The sequence below is a fragment of the Rattus norvegicus genome, chromosome 8 (genome assembly GCF_036323735.1).
Source record: "Rattus norvegicus strain BN/NHsdMcwi chromosome 8, GRCr8, whole genome shotgun sequence".
Taxonomy (NCBI): domain Eukaryota; kingdom Metazoa; phylum Chordata; class Mammalia; order Rodentia; family Muridae; genus Rattus; species Rattus norvegicus.
In genome coordinates, this window is record NC_086026.1 from 113,703,761 (window position 1) to 113,727,219 (window position 23,459).

The 23,459-nt window shown below is 41.7% G+C and overlaps 1 protein-coding gene across 5 annotated transcripts in view; it reads right to left on the reverse strand.

Moving 5' to 3' along the window:
* Dnajc13 (DnaJ heat shock protein family (Hsp40) member C13) overlaps positions 1-23,459 on the reverse strand; it is a 109,532-nt gene that overhangs the window by 57,188 nt on the left and 28,885 nt on the right. For 4 of the 5 annotated variants that reach the window (XR_010053994.1, NM_001108776.3, XM_039081778.2 and 1 more), the window contains exons 3-20: positions 23,275-23,350; positions 22,378-22,527; positions 21,923-21,964; positions 17,282-17,482; positions 14,458-14,664; positions 14,271-14,366; positions 13,163-13,254; positions 11,903-12,069; positions 11,730-11,809; positions 11,473-11,642; positions 10,886-10,985; positions 9,157-9,264; positions 7,933-8,088; positions 7,113-7,169; positions 4,661-4,782; positions 3,427-3,502; positions 3,109-3,204; positions 2,039-2,182 (exon numbers count right to left, since the gene is read on the reverse strand). Coding sequence is in view for 4 of the 5 variants with exons in the window: in NM_001108776.3 (NP_001102246.2) it covers positions 2,039-2,182; positions 3,109-3,204; positions 3,427-3,502; positions 4,661-4,782; positions 7,113-7,169; positions 7,933-8,088; positions 9,157-9,264; positions 10,886-10,985; positions 11,473-11,642; positions 11,730-11,809; positions 11,903-12,069; positions 13,163-13,254; positions 14,271-14,366; positions 14,458-14,664; positions 17,282-17,482; positions 21,923-21,964; positions 22,378-22,527; positions 23,275-23,350 (2,140 nt within the window). In the remaining variant the exon portion in view is untranslated. The remainder of the gene's footprint in view (positions 1-2,038; positions 2,183-3,108; positions 3,205-3,426; positions 3,503-4,660; positions 4,783-7,112; positions 7,170-7,932; positions 8,089-9,156; positions 9,265-10,885; positions 10,986-11,472; positions 11,643-11,729; positions 11,810-11,902; positions 12,070-13,162; positions 13,255-14,270; positions 14,367-14,457; positions 14,665-17,281; positions 17,483-21,922; positions 21,965-22,377; positions 22,528-23,274; positions 23,351-23,459) is intronic. The other variant, XM_063265807.1, reaches the window with a different exon arrangement.

Below are 23,459 nucleotides of genomic sequence, written 5' to 3' on the forward strand. Positions count from 1 at the left end.
TTAAGAGCACTGACTGCTCTTCCAGAGATCCTGAGTTCAATTCCCAGCAACCACATGGTGACTCACAACCATCTGTAATGGGATCCAATGCCCTCTTCTGTGTCTGAAGACAGCTACAGTGTACTCATATATATTAAGTAAATAAATCTTTATAAAAAATAATAATTCCTCATAAAAATGTATGTATAAAATTAGAAGGTAAAAATCCTAAGTAAAAAAGGAAATCCCTAAACTGAAAAAAAAGTCACATGTACCAAAACAACAACAAAACATACTAGTCAACATTAACCAAAGGCTACCACTAACTCAACACACAGCATTAATAGCATTCAGGCCCCAAGGACATCCTATCAAGAGAGACATGGATCTCTTCAGGATTGGCCAGTCAGTTTAACAAAGGCACAGACCACTTACCACTGATATTATTTGTTTCAATGGATAGACAGCCACAAAGCTGAACCACTGTTTCCTTCATAAACTATTATGCAGACCAAGCAGTATGCATGTTAATAATACAAAATAAATGATTTAAAAATTATAATTAGTTCATCTTCCCAACTCAAATATTTTTGATCATGTGCTCAGAATGTTAACTAGCCCACACAAACAATGCCAAAAGATCAGTAAGATAAAATTGGTATTAAAAATGCAAATTTTCTCCTCTAAATCACTGTTGTAACAAACAGTACTTTTCTAGGTACGTAGCTTTGTGTTCAAGCTTATGTTGTATAGATGTATAGATGTAACATATGAAGTTAGATACTAAAAACTTACTTGACTGTATGACAATATGGTAATGGTAATTAAAAACTTGAAGTAACTGTTACTTTAGAAATGGGCTTAACTAGCCGAAGCCAGAAACACGTAATTTTCAAAAACTAAAAAATAACCACACCAACTGTCTGTTTTCACTGCTCGAATACTGTCGCAGAACTGTCACAAACAGGTCCTACACGTGCTCTAACAATCTAGTTTAAACATAAAACAACTCTGTAAGACAGAGACGGGAAGTGTGCTATTCCGATTTTAGAGAAGAGGGGCACATTTCTGAAAGCCCTACACTTGAGTGAGTAGGTGGCGAGGTGAGGCAAGGCTCGCTCGACACTGGTCAGCAAGCACAGCCTTAGTGTGCTCCGGCCTGAAAGCCAGCTGAGTGGCTCTTCACCAGTCACCATCACTCAGAAAGTTAGCATTAACCTGCTATGCTCGACTCCTAAATAACTTAGACTGATCCAAATTTTAGATCCATAGACTTGTTTGCTCCTTTACACTTAGACAGACTGGAAATCTATCTGCAGGTGAAAATGAACTGATTTCTTTGAATAATTAATTTTTAAAAAGTAACCTCTATGAATAAAGACATTGTTAGGTGTTTTTAGAAAGACTCTGACTAAGTTGGCTCTGAAAGAGCACTTGGTTCATTCCTAACCCTGCATCATCCATGACAGAAGTGTGTAGGCTGCGGGGTACTTCTGTGACACATGCTAGAAGAAACCAAAACTCCACATCTGACTTTGGTTCAAGGAATAATATCACAACATTTATAATACATTAAAAAATGTAAACAGCATCTTTAAAACATTTAGATCTAAATAAAACAGGCAAACAAGTACACTGTATTTTTTTATGTGCAAAGCAAAATATGAAAATTGGAATATGTAGGAGGAAACATAAGAGAATAACTTTCTTTATATTACCTAACTAAAATCTTAATCATTAGTTTCCCCAAACTAGTAACTGAGGAAGATATGAATCAGAATTGGTGAGGTTAATTTTTTAAGGTTTGAGTATTCTGTCAGTAATATGTGAATTAACACCTGTAACTGCAATGAGTCTGATCTAGGACATATTCCCCTTTACCTCTTTTTAAAAAGTACTCTTTAGAGAAAATAATTACAGTTTCTCCTTTCCTCCCTCCATACCCTCCCACATATAATCCCTTGTCCTCTTTCAAATTCATGGCCTCCTTTTCTTTAACTATTTAGACACGCATGCACACGTTCTCTCTCTCTCTCTCTCCCTCCTAACACCCACATACCTCTTTCTGAGCAATGCCCATCCTATCCCTCCAGTGCATCAACACAAGATCAACCTTTTCTTTGGCAAACTTCTCAACTTCTTTGGCAGCTTTTCCAGCTAGTCTTTGCCACTCGGGAACTTTATTAAATTTTCCATATTGATCCTGTAATATTAAAATCATTACATAGCTACTTTCATATATATTTTAAAACTATATACAGTTAGATCACACTATTTCAAATAAGTAAATAAAAAATGGCATGCAAGAATTTAGTGAAGTGAAAACTTGTATAATGAATTAATTTCCCATACAAGAAACTTTAGCCTCCCCAATCAAGTTGCACCATGATTTGTTTCGAAAAGATATATGGGGTGCACACAAACTCAGGAGTAGGGACTGTAGAAGACAACATGAGAAATGTTACATAGCATCACGAGAAATGCTCATGTAATGTACTCAGGGACAAGACGCTAATTATCCACCACCCACCCACCCACCCGCCCATCCACCCGCCCATCCATCCATCCATCCATCCATCCATCCATCCATCCATCCATCCTCTGTCTATCTAGAGAGAGTCCCGCTCTATGGCCCTGGCTGTCCTGGAACTCACTCTGTAGACCAGGCTGGCCTTGAAGTCACAGAGCTGTGCCTCAGCCTCCCCAGTGCCAGGATTAAAGGTGTGCACCATTACACCCAGCTCAGAGTATCAGAGCTGATATCAGAGATACCGAAAGGGGAAAAGTTACAAGTAACTTGTATTCAGTATTTATCCCTTCTACCAGTAGAGATCAATTCCGTACTCTTTATAAAATACCTCAGACACTCGAAATTTCTAAAGGAAGCCAGTCTTGACTATATTACAGTAATGGGTTGGAGAAACCATACTATCATTAATACGAGTAGACTGTGGTGATAGTGACACAACTCTGAGTATAGAAAGTTAATGAGCTGTACAATTTGAAGCCATACATCTTATGAGATGTAACTGTCAGCGCTCAGAGCAGCTCTTGATTTCAGGCTTTGTCTTCCAGAGAAGAGGGCAGCACAGCAGCACCTCAGCCCCGTCTGGAGAGCGTACTACTTACCATTGCTATTTTCACATTGTCTCTGACGTGCATTCGGTCTGCATCCTTCTCTGGAACTGGATCTGAACTGTCCAAGTATGCCAACAAGCCTGGTGGCTAATAACAACACAGAATCCACTTTTCAAAATAAAAGAAAATTCAGCCTTCAAAGCCCAAACTCAGAATGTTAGTGTTCTCAAACACTACGGTTTGGCTGCTTGGGCAGCTCTAAGTGGATGCCCGAGAGTGCACGACTTCCCGGTTAGGGTGTAAGTTACATCATTAAATTCTGTCTGACAGGCATACGAAAAAAGCTTTTCATTTTCTTGGTGGACTTACCAAAATGCGCCTCAACAAGTTTGTGGCAGTCGTGTTGTCTGCTGTCCAGAGCCCCACTAGATGTCTACTTAGCTGTCTGAAAAAAGCAGACGTTGAGAAAGGTTTCTGCTTTAGCTCAGCTAGAATAGAAAGGAATTTTAAAGAACAAATTTCATAATTATAAGAAATATGTTTACATATTAATAATTCAGATATTAGAAACTGTCAAAAATGAATATGTAGTAAAGAGGAACTTGAGACACTCTTCTAAATATTAATGAATTTCCTCCAATTTAAAGTCCTTCCCTAATAGCTACACTAATTTGTTTTAAAGCATTACTCTTTTATGACCCTGATTTATTGTGTGTGTGTGTGTGTGTGTGTGTGTGTGTGTGTGTGTCAGAGGTCAGAGGCCAATCTGTGGAGTAGGTTTTATTCACCCTTTATTTCATGGGTCCAGAAGCCTGGGCTCAGCTTGGTAGGCCAGCTGGCCTGGCCGCTGACTTTCCCAGGTGAGCCATCTGACAGGCTTGAATTTTAATGGCATGAACATGACATAGGTTCTTACCCACTTACAGAAAGCAAAAACTAAAACATGTGGATGCACACACACCAACTCAATGGACTCGACACGGTTAGCTTGTGTAGCGATAACCGAGGAACCACACATGAGTGGTCTACGCTACTACTTATAGAGTGGAAAATGTCATTTCAGAGTCAGGTGCGCTCTGGGCAGTTGGCAGGGTCTTGTATCAGAACCCGCAGAGCTAAAATAGTGGAACTCAGGCAGCCTGGAGTAACAAGACAACTTATGTTTATTGTCACCTAAGTGACAACTGGAAGAAAGGTGGTTCATCCAAGATTTGGAACAAGCCTACTTTAGGGTGGGATTGTGTTTAAGATCCCCCCCCTTCTCTTTCTTTATAAAGTAGCTAACTGACCAAATTTACTTAAAAATGAACTCTGTGAATGCTTCCCACGAGGGGCTGTGTGATGTAAACAGTCACAGGAAATGAATGGTCTGGGCCTATGAGGACTTATAAGCTTCTAGATAGTCTTTCCTACTCTCCCATCCCAGACTGTATCAAGACTCTGACAAAAGAAAAAGGAACCAGATCCTCCCACCATAACCCTATCACATGGAACTGCATAGTCAAGAGAAAAGGGAGCTCTGATGTAATCCCAATGCTTGCTTTATACAGTGTTCAGACCTGATCCAAACAGAAAGTGAATTTCGGGGACTCTATCAACTCACCTGTTCGTAAGCATGCGCTGATCGGAGCTGATTGTAAACATCGCCGTGTGCAGGTGCCGAGGTAGGGCGCCCTCACTCAGGGCGAGGTCCTGCATCTTAGTAGCAATCTCTCTGTCACCTTCCTTTGGAAAAGGGAAAGATGGCGCCTAAGACAGCAGTCTAGAACAGACCCCTTCAACTTTATCTATTCTTTAAAGATTCATATGTATATAAAGTGCACTGTCTCTGTCTCAGACATGCCAGAAGAGGGCATCAGACCCCATTACAGATGGCTGTGAGCCACCATGTGGTTGCTGGGAATTGAACTCAGGACCTCTGGAGGAGCAGTCAGTGCTCCTAACCGCCAGCCTTCTCTCCAGCCCCCTCCTTTAACTTTATAACACCAAACTTTCAGCTTTCACAAAAGAAAGGGAAAGGGAAGGGGGAGGGGAAGGGGAGAGGGAAAGGAGAAAAGTAACTTTTAATTATTACAAAAGAAACACCAGGGACTGCAGCTAATTTTAAAGATATTATTTGTCTTTAGAATGAAGTCTAGTTTCCAGCTAAATTTACCATATGAATTATGCCTTGCTGAATTTAAGATTTAAAGTACGGTGGTTTCTAGAGTATTTACAAGCTGGCAGCAGGGAAAGGTGGCTTAGGGAGAATACCAATTCCTATCAAAGACACATACAAGTCAGGCTTATTTTTGCTACAATCATTTGTAGGTCAGTTACGTGGTTAATGGACAGTGTGGTGTGGGGAAACTCTTTATTCCAGTTCTTGTGGGGTGTTTTTTCCCCCAGAAAACACAATTTTTTCTTTAAGGTTTACGTATTGTTTGAGGTACTTGCCAAGAGTATGTACAAATTATATCTTTTAGAGACATGAGCTACAATCAATGGCTATAAATTCAACTGTGATTGGTATGTAAAGCCCACTCAGCGCCTTGCTTCTCAAGGATGACGGGTCCTAGTACTGCAGTGGCAGAACGCTGGGAGAACAGTTGAGAGAACACTGTTTGACATCAGGGTCCTAACTGGGACTGCATGCCATAAGCTCTGCGGAAGTCAAAATGGAAAGGTTCCATTTCTAGAACCTAAAACTGTACAAAGAACCTGTTAGCTAGAGAGCGAGAATTAGGCTTCAGCGATGTGTACACTAAATACACAACAGAAAAAAGCAACCTTTTGTCCTCGACCAGTTTGACATCTACATCTGTCTGTCTTTATTTTGCCTATAAAATACTTAAGGGTAAACGAATTCTTTGCTTTTTATCAAGTTTTTTTTTTTTATGCATACCACAACTGCCATGTTTTGTAAAGAATAGAACCTCTTACATTTTATCCAAATTACTAGTATGACACAAAAATACAGGCATTCTGGATGTCTCTACAGTTTTGTTCAGATGACTGCAGAACCTGGAAAAGCTGTTGCTGCTGTTGATGCATAACACACTGCTATTATTGGTCTTTTTATATAAATATAAATATATATATACAGATATATAATTTGAATTTTTTGAAACTTTACCTGTGCTGTCAACTTTCGAAAAAAGTATCCCCGTTTACTGTGTTGAGTTGGCACTGTACAGAAATTAACAGCCATATTGGTCTAGAAATGTTGAATTTAAGTTTTTTCCATTTGTACAGGGGTAACACACTGTATTAAATATGTAAGGTCTTATATACGTGGGTTTGATTACAAAAACTAATAAAGTATTCTCTAAATTAAAAAAAAAAGAATCTTAAAAAAAAAAAATACAGGCATTCAAAAGCCGTTTAGATTGATGTCACTACAAACATCGCAGAATGCAGCTACTGTTTAGTAACTATGATTTTGTCTTTCAATTTTTTTTTAAAGATTTCATTTTATTTTCTGTGTATGAGTGTTTTGCTTGCATGAATATCTGTGCAGCATATGCACACATGGCAGAGGGCAACAGATCCCTAGGAACTGCACTGAAATACTGCTATGAGCCACCATTACTGTGCTGAGAACTGAACCACTATCCTCTGTGAGAGCAATCAGTGCCCTTAGGCACAGCGCAGCTCTTCAGCCCATGGTTTTATCTTTTAAAGAACGCAGAGGCAGCAACTTAGGGTAGTGACTCCAGTGGAGGGACTGCTGTTGTTACTCACAGTGACATCCTTCTCCTATTAACTCTTCCATAGCAGACCTCTGCACGGGCTCAGTGCCTCGAGCTCAGTGCCCCCACCAACATCAGGGAAAGCAGCAGGGATAAAAAGCTGACTTTATGTCACAACAAATAAGCGAGGTGTGAGTGTAGTGTCCTCTGGAGACGACAGTCCTTCTCAGTGTGACCTCTGCCCTCAGGTTCTGAATAAAATCTACAACTGCTCTTATCCAGAGAATAAGAAGTTTCCCCTCTTGAATGGCAATTTTGTCAGCTTCAGTGAAAATAATCAATCAACATTTCAAGAATTTTAAGATTTCAAAATGATTCTCTCACCTCTATTATTGCCTTCATAACCAATCCCGCTCCCTTTACAATTGCCATGGAAGGATGCTTAAAAATGAAGAGGAAAGATCAGTGAGTAAAAGAGCATTTCTCTCTGACACATTTACTGTTCTGCCTAAGGAACAAATGCAATCTGTGCACGGTGATAAGCCACAAAGTCAGGAGAACGACTAACTACGAAAACCGACTGGGGAAACATACAGCTCAAACTCAGATCGGAATCTGGTTTTAAGCATGTCGGGTTTATGACAGCTTAGGAAAAAGGCACATTAACATGAACAACAATATATACTATAATTAACAGCACTAAAATCATAAATATTTATATAAAATATGAATACAAATATATGAATATAATAAATACTACAGTATCATATAAAATAACAAATAGTTTCCAGTGCTTATGAACAATCTGGCAAAATCTCGCCTTGACTATGTGGACATTTGTGAAGAAAGAAAACTTTAAGCCTACCAAGGGAAAAAGTAAGCGTTTCACTACGTCTAAGCTAGCAACATGTACACAACAATGGCCAAGAGCAAGAACTCTACATAAAACATCAAGAAACCCACGGGTTAAAAATCTGACATGGTGATGATCAAGGTTATGCTGTCACAATGGAAGCATGCACATATGCACGCACAGTTTAAAACACTTTGATCCAACTACGGGTGGAGTCAGTAGCACAATGCTTGCCTGGGACACAGGCAAGGCCCTAAACTCTGATTCTGTACTTTGAAAGGTAGGGAAGCAACAATTATTAATGGAGCCTTTCAGACAGTGCAGTCATTAGAAAGGGACATGTGAGCTCACCTGAAAGAGTTTAAACAGTGTTCTTCCATTGGAGGCTACCATCTCTAAGAGCATATCAAACTGCTGCCCTTCGGTTGTCTCACTATATGGAGCACAGAGGGCAAAGGTAAGGAAGTCCAAGAGTGAACTAATTACAAGGGCACCAGTCCCATGATCCTGAAAGAAAGCAGCACACTGTTTAGAAACAGATGCAGGGAGCTTCAGCCCCGACACGGCAATGACGTGCTCCTTTTCTTCATGCTGGGTATCAGACAGAAACAATGACTCAAATTTTTCAACAGAGATTCAAATGCTCATGGCGCTTGAGTGCTTATTAGTTAATATCGTAAACCCACACTTATTTTCTAAAGAACGTAACATAAACTCAAGATTAGTTATTTAATGTAATTAACCCCTCAAGAGAATAACCCACATTTCTCAAATATACATTCTAACTAAAGTTAATGTGTAACTGAGTGGAGGGGGGCAGAAAGAGAAGAAGACAGACAGACAGACAGAAAGAAAGAAATTAAGTATCAGACAGAAGGACATACAGAAAGAAAGGAAAGAGGGAGGGAGAGAGGGAGAGAGAGAGGTCAATAAAGCAGTCACAGGGCACAGGGCTGGCTCAGCAGTTAAGAATATCTGCTGTGCTTCAGGCAACCTGGGTTCAATCCCCAGCACCCACATTATGGGTGAGCTCAAAACTGCATTTACTCCAGTCCCATGAGCTCTAAGGCATTCTTCTGGCCTCCACTGACACTACACACATGTGGCACAGACAAACAGGCAGGCAAAACACCCTGCCTGTTTAATAAAAATGGGGGAAAAAAGAAAAGCAGTCTAACGGCATTTGTAAACCTGCGGCAATTTGATTGTGTTCACATAATTGCTAGCCTCTAAGAAGTTCAATGCCTGAGGGACTGGTAGTCAGTTATGGTGAGACTTATTTTTAGAACAATTTATTTCACAACATTTTTTTTTAAGAAAAAAAAAATCTGAAATATCCTTATAAAAGTCTGAAGGCATTTCTGGTACTCTTTTCCATTTGCTAGTTAGCTAATATTATTAGCAACCTCCAATTACTACATTAGTTAATAAAGTCCAGGAATATTTTGTTACTAGTGACAAAGATGAACTGTAACCATTTGAGGGACGGGCACTGTAACAAAAACCAGTTTACACCACACTTCTAGGAAATCTCTGTATGACATCTCCCATGAAGAAAAGTTAATTACAACTTACCACATGGGAATTAAATTTCTCCAATAAGTTTTCCAGAAACTTCTTTGAAGAGAGAAGAGAAGCTTTGTTTAGCTGTTCTTGTCTTAAGTCATAGTCATCATGCATGGGCTGTTGATTAAAGAGTGAAACTCATAAGAAGTGTCCTGTGCTGGCGTCACAGAAAAGGCATTTATGAAACATTTGCTCCACATGGAAGCAATTAAAAACCATAGCCTTTAAATCCACAGCAGAAGGAAAACTTGTGATGAGCAGCAGACAGAGCTGAGAGTTTCTCCTGAGAGTCTCATCAGAGTTGATAATTTCCCCAACAAGTAACAGAACATGCTCTTTCTACGCAATTACTGCCCAAGCACTGCTCTTTCTCAAAGTCACAGGCCTTCTCATCAAAAGCAAAACAAGTCCTCATCCCAAGACCTTTATCATTTAAATTTGAAATGGTGAAACTTAGAATTTAAAAGCAAGTGTTAAAATTGGCAAAGTAGCAAATATTCCCTTCCCGTTGCCTCCCCTTCAAGGCATTGCCTCCCCTTCAAGGCGATTCTCCTTTGACTGCTGCCTGATGGTGGTCAGAGCAGAGCTCAGATCCTAACCTGACTGAAGGCAAGGAAGCAGGTGACTACCTCTGAGCCTCAACTTCCTCAGCTGTAAAAAGGGACTGGTGGGATTAACCGTAGCCAGTCCTGTACATCCATAAAATCAGTTGCTTCACAGTATTTATATCTTCTAGTTAAATTCTTCAACACCATTATTTGGAATAGTTGAGACAATAAACTTTAATTCATTTGGAGAATAAACACATGATCATGTGTTTGTCCCCTATCCCTAAGATGGCCTATAAAGCTTGACATACAGTACAATCCCAGAGAGTACACAAAACCCTGTGACAAAGGAGGAACTTGGAAGCACCCAATGTGTCACTGAGCTAGATCTGTGTCACTTTCATGTGTCGCTTTCTCAGCTACTGTCATTACCCCAGCTAACCATCTCTTCTTTCCACGACAAATGGGTCTGCCACCTCCAACATTCCTCTCTCCTCCATGTCCTACTGGAGTGGGTTTTCTAAAAGCCAAATCTAGTCATGTGACTGTTCCTTGTTAACAAATCTTTCAGTTGATGTTATAAAAAAGACAAACCCAGGGGTTGGAGATTTAGCTCAGTGGTAGAGCGCTTGCCTAGCAAGCGCAAGGCCCTGGGTTCGGTCCCCAAGCTCCGAAAAAAAAAAAGTTAAAAAAAAAAAAAAAAGACAAACCCAGGTCTTTGTTCTGACAGAGAAGGTTTTTACGGGATCATTTCTGCATATGCCTCTAGCTTCAAGTCCAATCATCCACTCGCCCTTCCACACATGCCTACAGTCACTACCTGTTGTGTGTGTGTCTCGTGCATGTTTTTGGACATGCCATCTTCCACGGTAGGCCAAGCCTATCCAGAACTGAAAGATCCCCACTCAAGTTTCGAGATGTAGGCGCACTGAGACTCACTCCTCCTCCTCCTCACCACCAAAGACTAAGTGCTGTGCCTCAGGGGTGCCCTGGGCCCATTTCACATGCGTGAGTGATTCTATCCACTAGCCTGCCTGCCAGCGATTTGCTGAAAGGAACTGCACACTGGTCAGTGTGCAGGAGGAGCTGACAAATGTCCACTGAATAAACAAATGACCATGAGAACAATCTAGGAAATGCACAACTATGGATTTATGGGAGGAGCCTGCAGCCAACCTAAGAGTACTCACACACATGAGGGCACAGAGCATATCCACAGCCGCGTGGATGACTCCATTGTTGCTTCTCTTGAGTGCTTTCACGACCTTCATTCCTAGGCGCTCCCGAAACCTTTCACAATAAACACCAAGTACAGAACAGAATGTCATACTGCTTCTTATTAAAACTACCCGCCATCTTATGCACATCTACATGCAACTGAGGCATAGTGTCAGATACATGTTCTAAATCCCACCTCTGGAATGCACTTTCCTAACCCTATCTGCTTTACCAGGAAACCTCTCTAGTATTAATGAAAGGGCAAACAATTAATTGAATCCGTTAACACAGAAGTCAGTGACTATGGAGCCAATATCCCCCCATCAGCCCTATTTTCCTTCCTTTTTCATTGCTCAGGGATAAAAACTACTAAATCATCATATATAAGAGATTTAGCCACACATAAAAGAAATAAATTACCAGTATTTTCTATTTTAAGTTGTTCAAAATCTTTACATAAAGTTCGGTTCTAAAAGCAATATGCACTTTTTTTTAAGTCCTGGAGATTACCCAGAGCCCTGGTCGTGAGGCGGCAAGCGCTCTACCAGGGCTAACTTACTTTGGAAGCTGAGTGAAGGCCAGAAAACCAGCTTTGGAGGCTACAAGCCTCCTCACAGCTTGGAACTGGCTCTCAAGTTCTGCATTTGAAGCAACGACATCCCCCTCCTGAGCCAAGAGAGCTGTTATGGCGTTATTGATGAGCTTCTCCTTGTTCTCTGAGAAGAGACCCTGGGTAAACAAAGAGTAAACACTTGACGTACGCTTCCGTAGCAAACGCTAGTGACAATGAAGAGAGAACAACATGACTCATCTTACATCCTGTGTCACCGCATGCAGAACTCCACTGTAGGAAATGTTAGCGTTGAACCTGAATACAGCATCTGCAAAGTTGCCATCTGCAGAGAAGAGAAGGTTCCAGCGGGAGATTCAAAGCTTTGTATGCGCAGTTGTTTGAACTACCACCCTGCTGGCCTGTGGAAAGGACTTACTGGGAGGTGCAGCTAGGAACCTGAGGTGAAGGCTCTCGACTTCCTCATCTATAGGCATGCTGAGCAACCCCCATCGCTGGCCTTTGTGGGTCGGCGTCATCTTAACACAAACATCTCTGTTACCAGAGGCTCTTACTCCATCCAGCAAACTTGCTAACAAGGAATCTCTAAGGAAAGTCAAAAGCAGAAAGCTTTAGGTTTGGTACTGACAGAGCCTCTGGGTCTGGAGCGCAGCACAGGCCTTTCTGTGGTAATGTGCTGGGGGATTCCCTGGGGCTCAGCATGAATGGCGGAGTTCCAGGCTCAAAGTAGCCCTTTCCCCTCCTACTCCTGTAAGACCTGATGTGAGGGAGAGAAAACCATGGCTTCTGGGCTTCTTGGTTTAGCTGTCTAAAGGTTATCTATCTTGAACAGCTTTCCTGGGGCTAACACACTAATCACAAAGCACACCCCATTAAAGTCGTTCACAACCGGGGTTGGGGATTTAGCTCAGTGGTAGAGCACTTGCCTAGCAAGCGCAAGGCCCTGGGTTCGGTCCCCAGCTCCGAAAAAACAAAAAAAGAAAAGAAAAAAAAAAAAAGTCATCCACAACCCTGTATAAATGAAAGACATTTATCATCATAGTCCAATGTATACATACCCTGACCACCACAAAAGTGCCTCTCTGTCTATTTGGAAAAACCCAATCACTGATCTAACACCCTTACTTTTCATTTCATTTTAAAACGTCCAAAGGGCGGAGCCATACAGCATGCAGTGTCACACATCTTGTTCTTTACTGCTGTCACGGCTCACCCATGTGCTGTATGTCCTGGTGCCCAGGGTCTGCACTGCTGCAGAGCCGCCCACTGTGTGGAAGATGACGTTCTGGGTGCCCACGCAAGCCCATGATATGTGCAAGCTCCCTAGGTTTTTGGCAATTCTGAAATAGTGCCATGGTTAGAAGTGTTTCTGTTAAGATGCTCAACTTGCCAATACCCAGAATCACCGATGAGACACGCCTCTTCTGGACTACGTCCGTTTCTGGATATGCGTATCAACACAAACCAGGTTAATTGAGGCCACTTAAAATATGAACAATGCCTTCTCCCAAATTAAGTAATTTCAAAGTTCCAGATTATCTTTGTTTTTATCCTTCACTGATCAATTTATTTGCCCTGCACATATTATGGTCTCAAAATTATAAAATAAAAAGACACACACACACACACACACACACACACACACACACACGCACACACACATGTAACCTAACCCTACCTTTCTGTTGAGGAGTATTTCCGAACTTGTCCTTTTATAAACTCAATGGTAAAAACTTGTGGGTTCTCTGAGTCACAAACCAATGCAAACACCTAAGAAAAACAAAATTCAAATAAAAAGTTTACCCAAACCCTAAATGTTTAGCTCTATAGTATTTCATTATACAAATCAGACATCATTTTTTTTCTTGTAAAGTCAATATTCATAAAATGTAACCTGCTTATAAGATCAGAATTTAAGAATCGTTTAAGTGTTTCATTCAAATTTCATATACAACTATGGAAATAAATGCTATACTCATTGTATATTAGGAAGGTGATGTTTATATTCTCCATTGTCTTAAAACTAATAAATAAAAGGTTAATAATTAAACACAGATCATACCTGTCTCCCATTCACTTTTGTTATTGTAGCTGATTTTTGAGACAGGGCCTCAGGAAGAACAGGCTAGCCTTCGACTTGATGTGTACCTGAAGCCGGCTTAGAACCCCTGATCCCTGCCGCTAACCACTGGATTGAGAACAGGGTCCCCAATGGAGGAGTTAGAGAAAAGACTGAAGGAGCTGAAGGGTCTCGCAACCCCATAGGAAGAACAACAATATCAACCAACCAGAACCCCCAGAGCTCCCAGGGACTAAACCACCAACCAAAGAGTACACATGGAGCAATCTATGGCTCCAGCCACATATGTAGGAGGAGAGGCCCCTGGTCCTGTGAAGGCTCAATGCCCCAGTGTAGGGGAATGCCAGGGCAGGGAGGCAGGAGGGAGGGAGTGAATGGGGGAGTGGGGTTTGAGGGGGCAGCACCCTCATAGAAACGGGGAGGGGGAATGGGATAGGGGGTTTCCAGAGGGGAAACCGGGAAAGGGAATAACATTTGAAATGTACATAAAGAAAATACCCAATAAAAGAGAGGGGAAAAAAAAAACCAAAAAAAAAAAAAAAAAAAAAACCTGATCCCCTGCATCAGCCCCTCAAGTGCTAAGCTCACAAGTATGGGCTACCATGCCAGCCTGCTTCTCATTCCTTAGAAACGAGTAAATATGAAAACAGAAACTTAGAGTTTATCAATAGGAAGCTGGCTACTCAAGCCAAGCAGGCTCACTCACTTCTCCCAAGGGCTTCAGTGTTGCAATGTTATAGGTTGCTGGATCTCGTTCCACTAAACATGTTTCTGTGACTGCTAGTACTCTTTTCACAGGTTCCTTCAAACAGTAAAATGGAAATATGTTAAAAGTTATTAAAGAAAGCTGTCAAAACAGCAGAACAATTTTTTATATTTGACACAGCTCTTACCGAGTGTCTAGGAGATATTTTTTGGACCACAAACTCTGCCAGAGATGTAATGGATTCATCGGTGCTGTATTTCCCAAAGCGGAGACTCAAGTACTGCTCGAACTCCAGTGGCTCTTTCCTGGTCCGCAGGGAGACGCCTATGTAGGTGCCAGCGTGTTCTACTGCACTTTTAATGATCTCCTCTCTTTGCTCTGATGCAAATAAATGCTGCACAGAGTTTTAAATTTCTAAGTCAGGAATCAAAAAACTAAAACAGGACCATACTTACTTAACCCACATGAAAGAGATTAATGTAACACTTTAAAGAAAAAAAGGCAACAGAATGTACTGGGTAAATAAACAGTGTATTGTAGTTAAAAGGTAAATACTAAATTAAAAAACACAGTTTGCAATATGAAGTCATAAACCAACTCAGCCAACAGGCATTATCCCATAAGTTCTCAGTCTGGCGATCAATTACTACTTGTATCAAACAGCATGCCACTTTCCAAGGAAGCCCCCAGCCTAGGAAGGCAGGTGGGCATCCTGGGGTAGCATATCATTTCAATCAAGGCAGCTCTGCGTTGAACAGCTTTATTTAGACAGTGGTTTTCTTGCAAAATTATGTTAAAGACTATTTGAATGTTTATAATCACTGGGCGGGCGCTGTTGCTGCAAACCAACAGTCAATGCTGTGCTATACAGCTAAGGAGAAAGATTTGGACTGGGTGCCTGGAGGCCAGAATTACATTAGAGACATTGTAAGGGGCAGGTTAGAAATGACCCACTAAGATTTTAGTTTTGGCCAGAAAAGAAAGCTACAGTTCTTTTTGCTGAGAAACCCTGGTCAGATCATGTTTATAAATATGACTTTCTTCCTTCCAACTGAACAGTTACCACAGACACAAAGGAATTAAAGATTGGCTAACTAAACCCGTTATGGTATTACATTTGTAGTGAATGATTCACTTTGGTTAGTAGCTTTTACAAAACTATAGAACAATTCAGTGTTTCCTCTCAGTATATGAGAAGGTCTGGGTCCAGGAACCCCCTACATCTGCAGATAATGAAGTCCCTGGAGTGGTACAGTGCTTACATGCAATCTGTATGTTCTCTGTACACTTTAAACCCTCTCTGAATCCTTACACTGGTGAGTACAAGTGTTACACTACAGTAGTGTGCTGTACTGTTTAGGGAATGGCCACTGACAAGTTCTGTCAATGTTTAGTGCAGGTACAAGCTTCTCCTTAATAGTCTGCTCCCTAGTTGATTGACGCATGGACAGATATTGAGTAACTGTACTTAGGAGATAATTTACATAACTCTTCTTCCTGTCATTAAGCAATAAACCGTGCTGGCAATAAAAGGAATGTTCTAACAGGTATTACTCCACCATATGGCCTGCCTGAGTAACTGTGACAGGCTGTCACATGACTGAATTAGGCACACTTCCCACTAAGAGGTCAATCACAGCAAAGGTCTGCAGTCCAGGGAGGAGGCAGCATTTGGACAGGAGACCTTAAGCTACTTTAAAATGGGGGTTGGGGGGCACAAGCTCTTTTCTTTGGGCTTTCATGTTTTGTGTCTACACTCAGATGTAAGAAAATATCCACCCTGTGTGTTCCTAGATGAAGGAATAGGATGGTTCCCATCAACACAGAAAGCCTGGGGCAGAAAGGGCTGAGAGCAAACTGCATGTTATAAACGAGACTGTCTGCATGCCCATCACGGTGTTTGCCCTCCTTTTGCTACCTTTTAGATACACTCTTGTGCATCTAGTGCTCTGTACTGCCTCTGCCTCTACCTGGGGTATTGTACCCACAGAACACTAAATTCTGGGAACATGTTTCCTGGATACTAAGATGGCTACAGGAACTAAGACTGTCAAGGAAATGTGTAGGTAGGCCTTTCTGATTATAGACACTTGTGCTTGCAGGTGAAATTGTCAGCTTAAATCTTATTAAGGAAAGAGAAGACTCTGCAAAGACGATCCTATCCACGTTACTGCGGATACTGCGTAATAAACAGGATTTCAGCATCTTATGCAGTGTCTCCCCTTTTCCTATTAACTCAAAGTTACAAAACAAAAGCATGCTGCCAGCGCCAGATTTGAAGTGCCAATGCTCACTCACATTTCATAGAAAAAGCAGCTCAGTAGAGGACGGTACCTATAACTAAGATTTCTAAATTATAGTTTTCAAAGAAAGCTTAGAAACGTTCAGGTACGACATGATGCTGATAAAGACTACAGCACCATTTATGGAATGCTACTAAATATTGTATGGTGTGAAGCATCCTACATAAATGACCTCACCAAGTCATCAGACAGGTACACACGCACAGAAGCACACACGTGTTCTACACCCTGTGCATACTATTCTCTTCATTTTAGAGCATCAAAGGGACTAATCGTAGGTAGCCATGACATGGCTGGGTGTGGTGGCGCAAGCCTGTAATCTCAGTAGCTTGGTAGGATTGTGCTTGAGTGTTCAAGGCCAGCATCCTGGGTGTCAGGTGTCTGTGACACTACGGCCTGCCAGATTCTTAACAGCACGATTCCTCCCGGAAGACGCTTCCCCCCAGCACACAATCAAGTGTGAAAGCAGTACTTTCTTCAAATTGTTCTACAGCCGTGTGTGTCTAAGTTCGTGTGGAGGACATGACAACCTCACAAGTTGCTCTTCAAGCACAGTCCGATAGACAGTGTGCTACCTCATCCAGCTATTGTTTTTAAGCTGTTCTCTGGAGATCTATCCCAGGCCCTCAGGTATTTCATTGGCTGAGTTGTCTCCCCAGACTCCAGTTATATTCCTTTGAAAAATGTCTATTTACAAAAACTACTTACCAATCTACTAAATCCTCCGTAGAGTATACAAAATCCTCCCTGATAATCAGAAAGATCTACGAAGCCTTCAATATTCCTGTAGTCATAGGAACACAGCACTCTGTTGGTTACAGGATTTATTTGGTCGAAGCCTCCAGGAGTTACTTCCAGAATCACAGGTCTCCTTGTGTCACTCCAGTGATGCTTATAGCAGTTATATCTCTAGAGAGAATCACATTACCTTCAGGATCAAATGCAAATGTGCTACAGAATAGTCACTGCTGAAAGGACAACAATCTAAACACTGAAAGTTTTAATGGTTACTAGACAAACTGTCAGGCTGTGAAACTTAGTTAGGGAGACAGGGAAGAGTGTAGGCTGTTGATTTCATTAAGAATATTTATGCTGGGGTTGGGGATTTAGCTCAGTGGTAGAGCGCTTGCCTAGCGAGCGCAAGGCCCTGGGTTCGGTCCCCAGCTCTGAAAAAAAAAAAAAAAAAAGAATACTCATGCTGGGCTGGAGGGATGGCTCAGCGGTTAAGAGCACTGGCTGCTCTTCCAGAGGTCCTGAGTTCAATTCCCAGCAACCACATGGTGGCTCACAACCATCTGTAATGGGATCTGATGTACTCTTCTGGTGTGTCTGAAGACAGCTACAGTGTACTTACATACATAAAATAAATAAATATTAAAAAAAAAGAATATTCATGCTAACTGAGGACATATGTTCTTCCTTAATTAGCAATGACTTAGGTTTACAATGTGTTGTGAAAGAATTTTTAAACCACCCTCTAAGTGGAAAGAGGAAACGAGGAAATCCAGGTGGCAAAAGCATGTGCCTATGGTGCCAGACACTCGGAGGAGGAGGCAGGAGGATTGCTTGGGCCCAGGAGTTCCAGGGCAACAGAAGCAACAGAGCCAGACCCTGTTTCAAAAATCAAACATAGCAGAAAATACAAAACAAACAAACAAAAATAAACCAACCAACAAACCACATACACTACATAAAGCCCTACTCCAAAAATGAGGCCCTAAAAATCACACATAATATACAGCCATGCCCCAAAAGGACACATTAAATAGATAGATAGATAGATAGATAGATAGATAGATAGATAAACATACTGTATTATATAATATACAGCCATGCCCCAAAAGGATACATTAAATAGACAGACAGACAGAGAAACATACTGTATTATATAATATACAGCCATGCCCCAAAAGGACACATTAAATAGACAGACAGACAGAGAAACATACTGTATTATATAATATACAGCCATGCCCCAAAAGGACACATTAAATAGACAGACAGAGAAACATACTGTATTATATAATATACAGCCATGCCCCAAAAGGACACATTAAATAGATAGACAGACAGAGAAACATACTGTATTATGAGTAAGTTTTCTAAGGAAAAGGATTTGAACTTTTGATTAAGTTGAACTCCTGGGAAGTCACAGTATTCTATTTAAAGACGGTGTGGCCAGTACGTTAACATAAGATCTATCTAAACCCTTCAAAACTTCCAAAGCCAAAATTTACCAGAGGTATGATTTTTTAAATCATAACTGAAAGGTTATCTTGGAGTTCTGATCACAACAGTAAGCATGGCGCCTGGGGATGATGAGAAAGATCCCTTCGCAAGCTGGGCTAGTCGGGTGCTCAGCACGAGCGAGCCCTTCACTCTTCAGTGTTTTCTTTGTGTTCCTATGATTTAACCGGCATGGGATGTGTTTAGACATGCTAACACAGTGTCTGAGGGTGTGTTTAGACATGCTACCATGGTGTCTGAGGGTGTGTTTAGACATGCTACCACAGTGTCTGAGGGTGTGTTTAGACATGCTACCACAGTGTCTGAGGGTGTGTTTAGACATGCTACCACGGTGTCTGAGGGTGTGTTTAGACATGCTACCACAGTGTCTAAGGGTGTGTTTAGACATGCTTCAACACAGTGTCTGAGGGTGTGTTTAGACATGCTAACACAGTGTCTGAGGGTGTGTTTAGACATGCTAACACAGTGTCTGAGGCTCTCCTTCCTCCACTTCTAGTCTCATCTTTCAGAAAGATTTAATGAAGGATACTAAGGAAAATGACATGGCACAGAAGGAAACATATAAATTAGATGAAGTGGGAGACAGAGAAAGGAAACCAGCTTGCCAGCTATAAAATGAATACCCTCCTCTACACTCTGTGAAACGCCAGGTTTCCTATCCTGTATGAAGAATGCACTGCACCATTCTTAAAAGTAAAAATGAATTGGTTTGTTGCTTCAAAACACTATTTTTTGACACCAAGAGAAATGGTCTCACAGGTGTTCTGCTAGAAGTAGGGCACTGCAGTCATGAATGCTCCCACCGACATTAAACCACTCAACAACGACATTCATGGGACCAGCTCCCACCCATGGCCTCAGCATACTGTTCTATAGTTTCATAACAAGAACAGTTCCACAGAAAGAGTTCTGTAGAAAGATAAGTGTCTCCATCACTCAAGGAAATAGGCAGGGCCCTGATGATGGTTGACAGAGGGCAGATCAAGACCATACCTCTCCAGCAGGAAGGGCAGTAAGAGAACACTAAATATGGTGTGTTTGCATTCATGTGCTCGATGGCTTCATGTGCAAGTGCATGTGCCTGTGTATATGCATGTGGAGGCAAGAGATCAACACTGGCTGTCTTTTTCTCTGTCTACCTAACATTGACAAGGTCTCTCAATGAACCTGAGCTTATTGACTGATTACACTGGCTGGCCAGGAATCTCCAGGAAGCCCCCTGTCTTTACCTCTTAGCGCTGGGATTACAAGCACACACCTGGCTTGGCTTTTCAGGTACTGTTGAGGAAGGAGGGTTCTGAATTCAGAACCTAGGGCTTGCACAGCAAGTACTCTTATCCAATGAGCCATCTTCCCAGCACAATGGTGCTTTTCAACTAGGCTGCCAAAACACCCAAACTCACTCTACAGGATAGTCTCCATTTCTCTCAGCTGATAGCTTCTGCTGATGGAAATGTACCACTATCTCTCAGAACTACTGTTGAGGCCAAGCCTAAGGGAGTTTGAAAGACCATAATTTAGAGTATATCAAAGGTGATAGCAGGAGTCATGACCAAATTCAACTTATGTAATGGAGCTGCTTAGTTCAGCATTTGAAGAGGAGGCCTGCCCTGTTCCAGAGAGGTACAGCTGTCATCTCCTCAGGTAATGCTGTTTCTACCTCAATACAAAAGGAAGGAGCTAGTAGATGAAACTGCTGAGTTTTGGAAGCAGTTGTCATCCAAACAGAGACACGGAAAACTCACCTGAGGTAATTACAATAAGCACACCAAGATGTGATTTACAAAAACCCGACAGAAGCTCTTCCACGATGATAAACAAGCTGCTTGTCCACTGAAACTATTAGAAACGGTTCCCGGGCAACCAGTCAAGGGCTAGCATTAAAATGAGCAAAGCTTTGGGAGCTTAAACCCAACAGAAAACTGCCCATAAGGAGAACAAGAGTTTGATAGAAGGCCAGCTCTATTAGCATATCAGAGTCCATATATTAGCATATCAGAGTTCCTAAAACTTCCAGAAAAAGACAATGGTTTCCACCAGTGCTAGAATATATATAAGGCTTTCTTTTCCCCATTATAAAAGGAGAAACTGCCATGCCGTGGTGCAGGTCTGCGATCCCACTGCCTGGAAGGCTGAGGAATATCATCTGCCTGGGCTGCTGAGGGAGTTCAAGGGCTTCTGTGAGCAGCTTCAGACCTTGTCTCAGTTTCAAACTCTAAAACCTGAGGACTGGAGCTAGAGCTCGGTGGTGGAGAAGGCCCTAGGCTTAATCTCCAATGCCAGGGAAAAGAAATGTAAATAAAGGTAAAACCCATACATGGTTAAGAAATTTGATATATTGTGAGAAAACTCAAAAGTGCCTCCCATCCCCATTCACTGGAAGTCTGGTTTAATGGAGAGGCGTTGCCTGGGAAAGTCAGGACTCCACTAAAAATATGGTTTCTCTCAAAGCTGCTAGCACCCCGCTGGCTTTCATACAAACCAGACCCAATGTGGAGGATGCAGAAAGACAGGACCAAACCTCCAAAACCTCAACCCTCCCACTGCTTCAAGGCTACCTGCTCTGCCACTGAGGACTCTAAGTAGCGCCTGAATGACTGTAGATTTATTTTGTGTGTCAAGCAGCGTGCCCACATGTGAGCCTGGGCACCACCTGTGTGCCTAGTGGCAGTGCAGGTCAGAAGTGGGTTGTCTGAGCCCTGGGAACCTGGACTGGAGCTCGGGATGACGGTAAGCGGCTCTAGAGGAGGAGCCCCAGTGCTCTACAAGAATAACGGGTGTTTTCAACCACTCAGCTGGCTCTCTAGCCCCTACACCATTTTTAATTCTCTGGGTTTTTCTTGTAAAAACCACATTCATGTCTTTTGAATGTTGAGGCAAGGTTGTGTTTCCTTTGGTTTACTGTGACAGAAACAGGTTATGGGATGATTTTTTTTTTTTTTTTGTTCTTTTTTTTCAGAGCTGGGGACTGAACCCAGGGCCTTGCGCTTCCTAGGCAAGCGCTCTACCACTGAGCTAAATCCCCAACCCTATGGGATGATTTCTACCATGAAGGCATCACTTACTCACGTAAGAACGCACAGCAATAAATGTTAATCTTACCCTTCCTGTGATTTTTCCCTCTGCAAAGTCAGTTCTAAATCTCTGGAAGAGAAAACACAAGCACAGTTTGTGAGAACAGGCTGGTAAGGAAGGCTCAGAAGCCAAGCTTTTCCACCCAAACCAGGTAAAAGCCACAACTCAGTGCCTGTGATACTAAACAGTTAGGACGTCTGTAGTTTAAGGATATTTAGTGAAGCCGGTGAAGCTTTACTGATGAGCAAAACAGATTAAACAATGCTTCATCCTGCACACACAGCTGGAAAGACTAATACCCTAGGAAAGGATTTCCTAGGGTTTTTTTTAAATGGGAAAGAAAACGTTTCAGCGTCATGTTAACAGAGGATATAGAGCAAGAGCAGGAGCAGGAGCAGGAACAGCACTCAGAATCTAGACTTGAGGTAGCCACTTGACTGTCAGAAGAGAGACCACGTTTGTGACAACAAAGGTCTTCTCACCAAAGCTTCCGTAAGCAGCTCTGTTCTGTGCTCTGTAGAAAACTTCAACGTTTCTGACTTTTTCCCACTGCCTTTACGAAATGTGAGGTTGAACTCTGTTCCTTGTCCTTTCCCAACAGGGCTGATGCTGCAAATGTCTCCATAAGGCCACTGGCAAAAAGAAGGAAGTCTTTAACTTTTGCTCTGAGGTAATAAGGTGCACCATTTGTTTTCATCTCCTGCATTCCATATTCTCTGCTTAAAGGAACAACATTTTACAAAGACTGCAGTTTGAAGAGTGAGGAGCAGCATCTATAGCAATTCTATAATTCAAGTTCTCTTAAAGGTTTTTAATTACCAGAGACAATAACAAAAAATATCGATACTGTGATGTTACTGTTAACATAAAGCAATTTAGTGAGTGGGAAGAACTAGGGAGTAACAGTCATGAGCATGCTCATTAAGAGACTCTGCAAACCACACCTAATCCAGAGTTGAAAGCTGGACTGTATCTAAGCATGTTCACTTACTCATGTTCAATCAGTCTTGCCTTTACAATCAAGTCGTTCTAGTTCTTCTGTGACTTCATTAATGTGCTTGACTAATAGTAACAACTTTAGAAAGGGGCTAATTTAATAGAGGAGATGGCTAGAAATAGCAGCATGTGAAGAAAGCGCATGCACTGGCGCGCGCGCGCGCGCACACACACACACACACACACACACACACACACACACACACACACACACACACAACTTACTGCCTTACTTCTAGTCCTGACCACAAGGCATCATGTATGCACACTCATTTCCAGACTGACACTGCTCTTCTGAACTGCTGACTTCAGCAGATAAAATGGGCAGCAATCTTGACTTTTAAAGGTTCATGAAAACCCCCAACAACTTCTATTAAAATTACCTGATTTGTTACTTCTAAGGTATTGGGATTATATGTAGTAACTGCATGGGTTCCAACTGAAAAGACTCGCTTATACCTACAAGGAAAAACATGTTTACGTTTAGTTTTAAGCAACAAATTTTTTATGAAAATTCATACGATATTAACACAAAATACATTTTTCAACATATTTCAATAAATAGAAA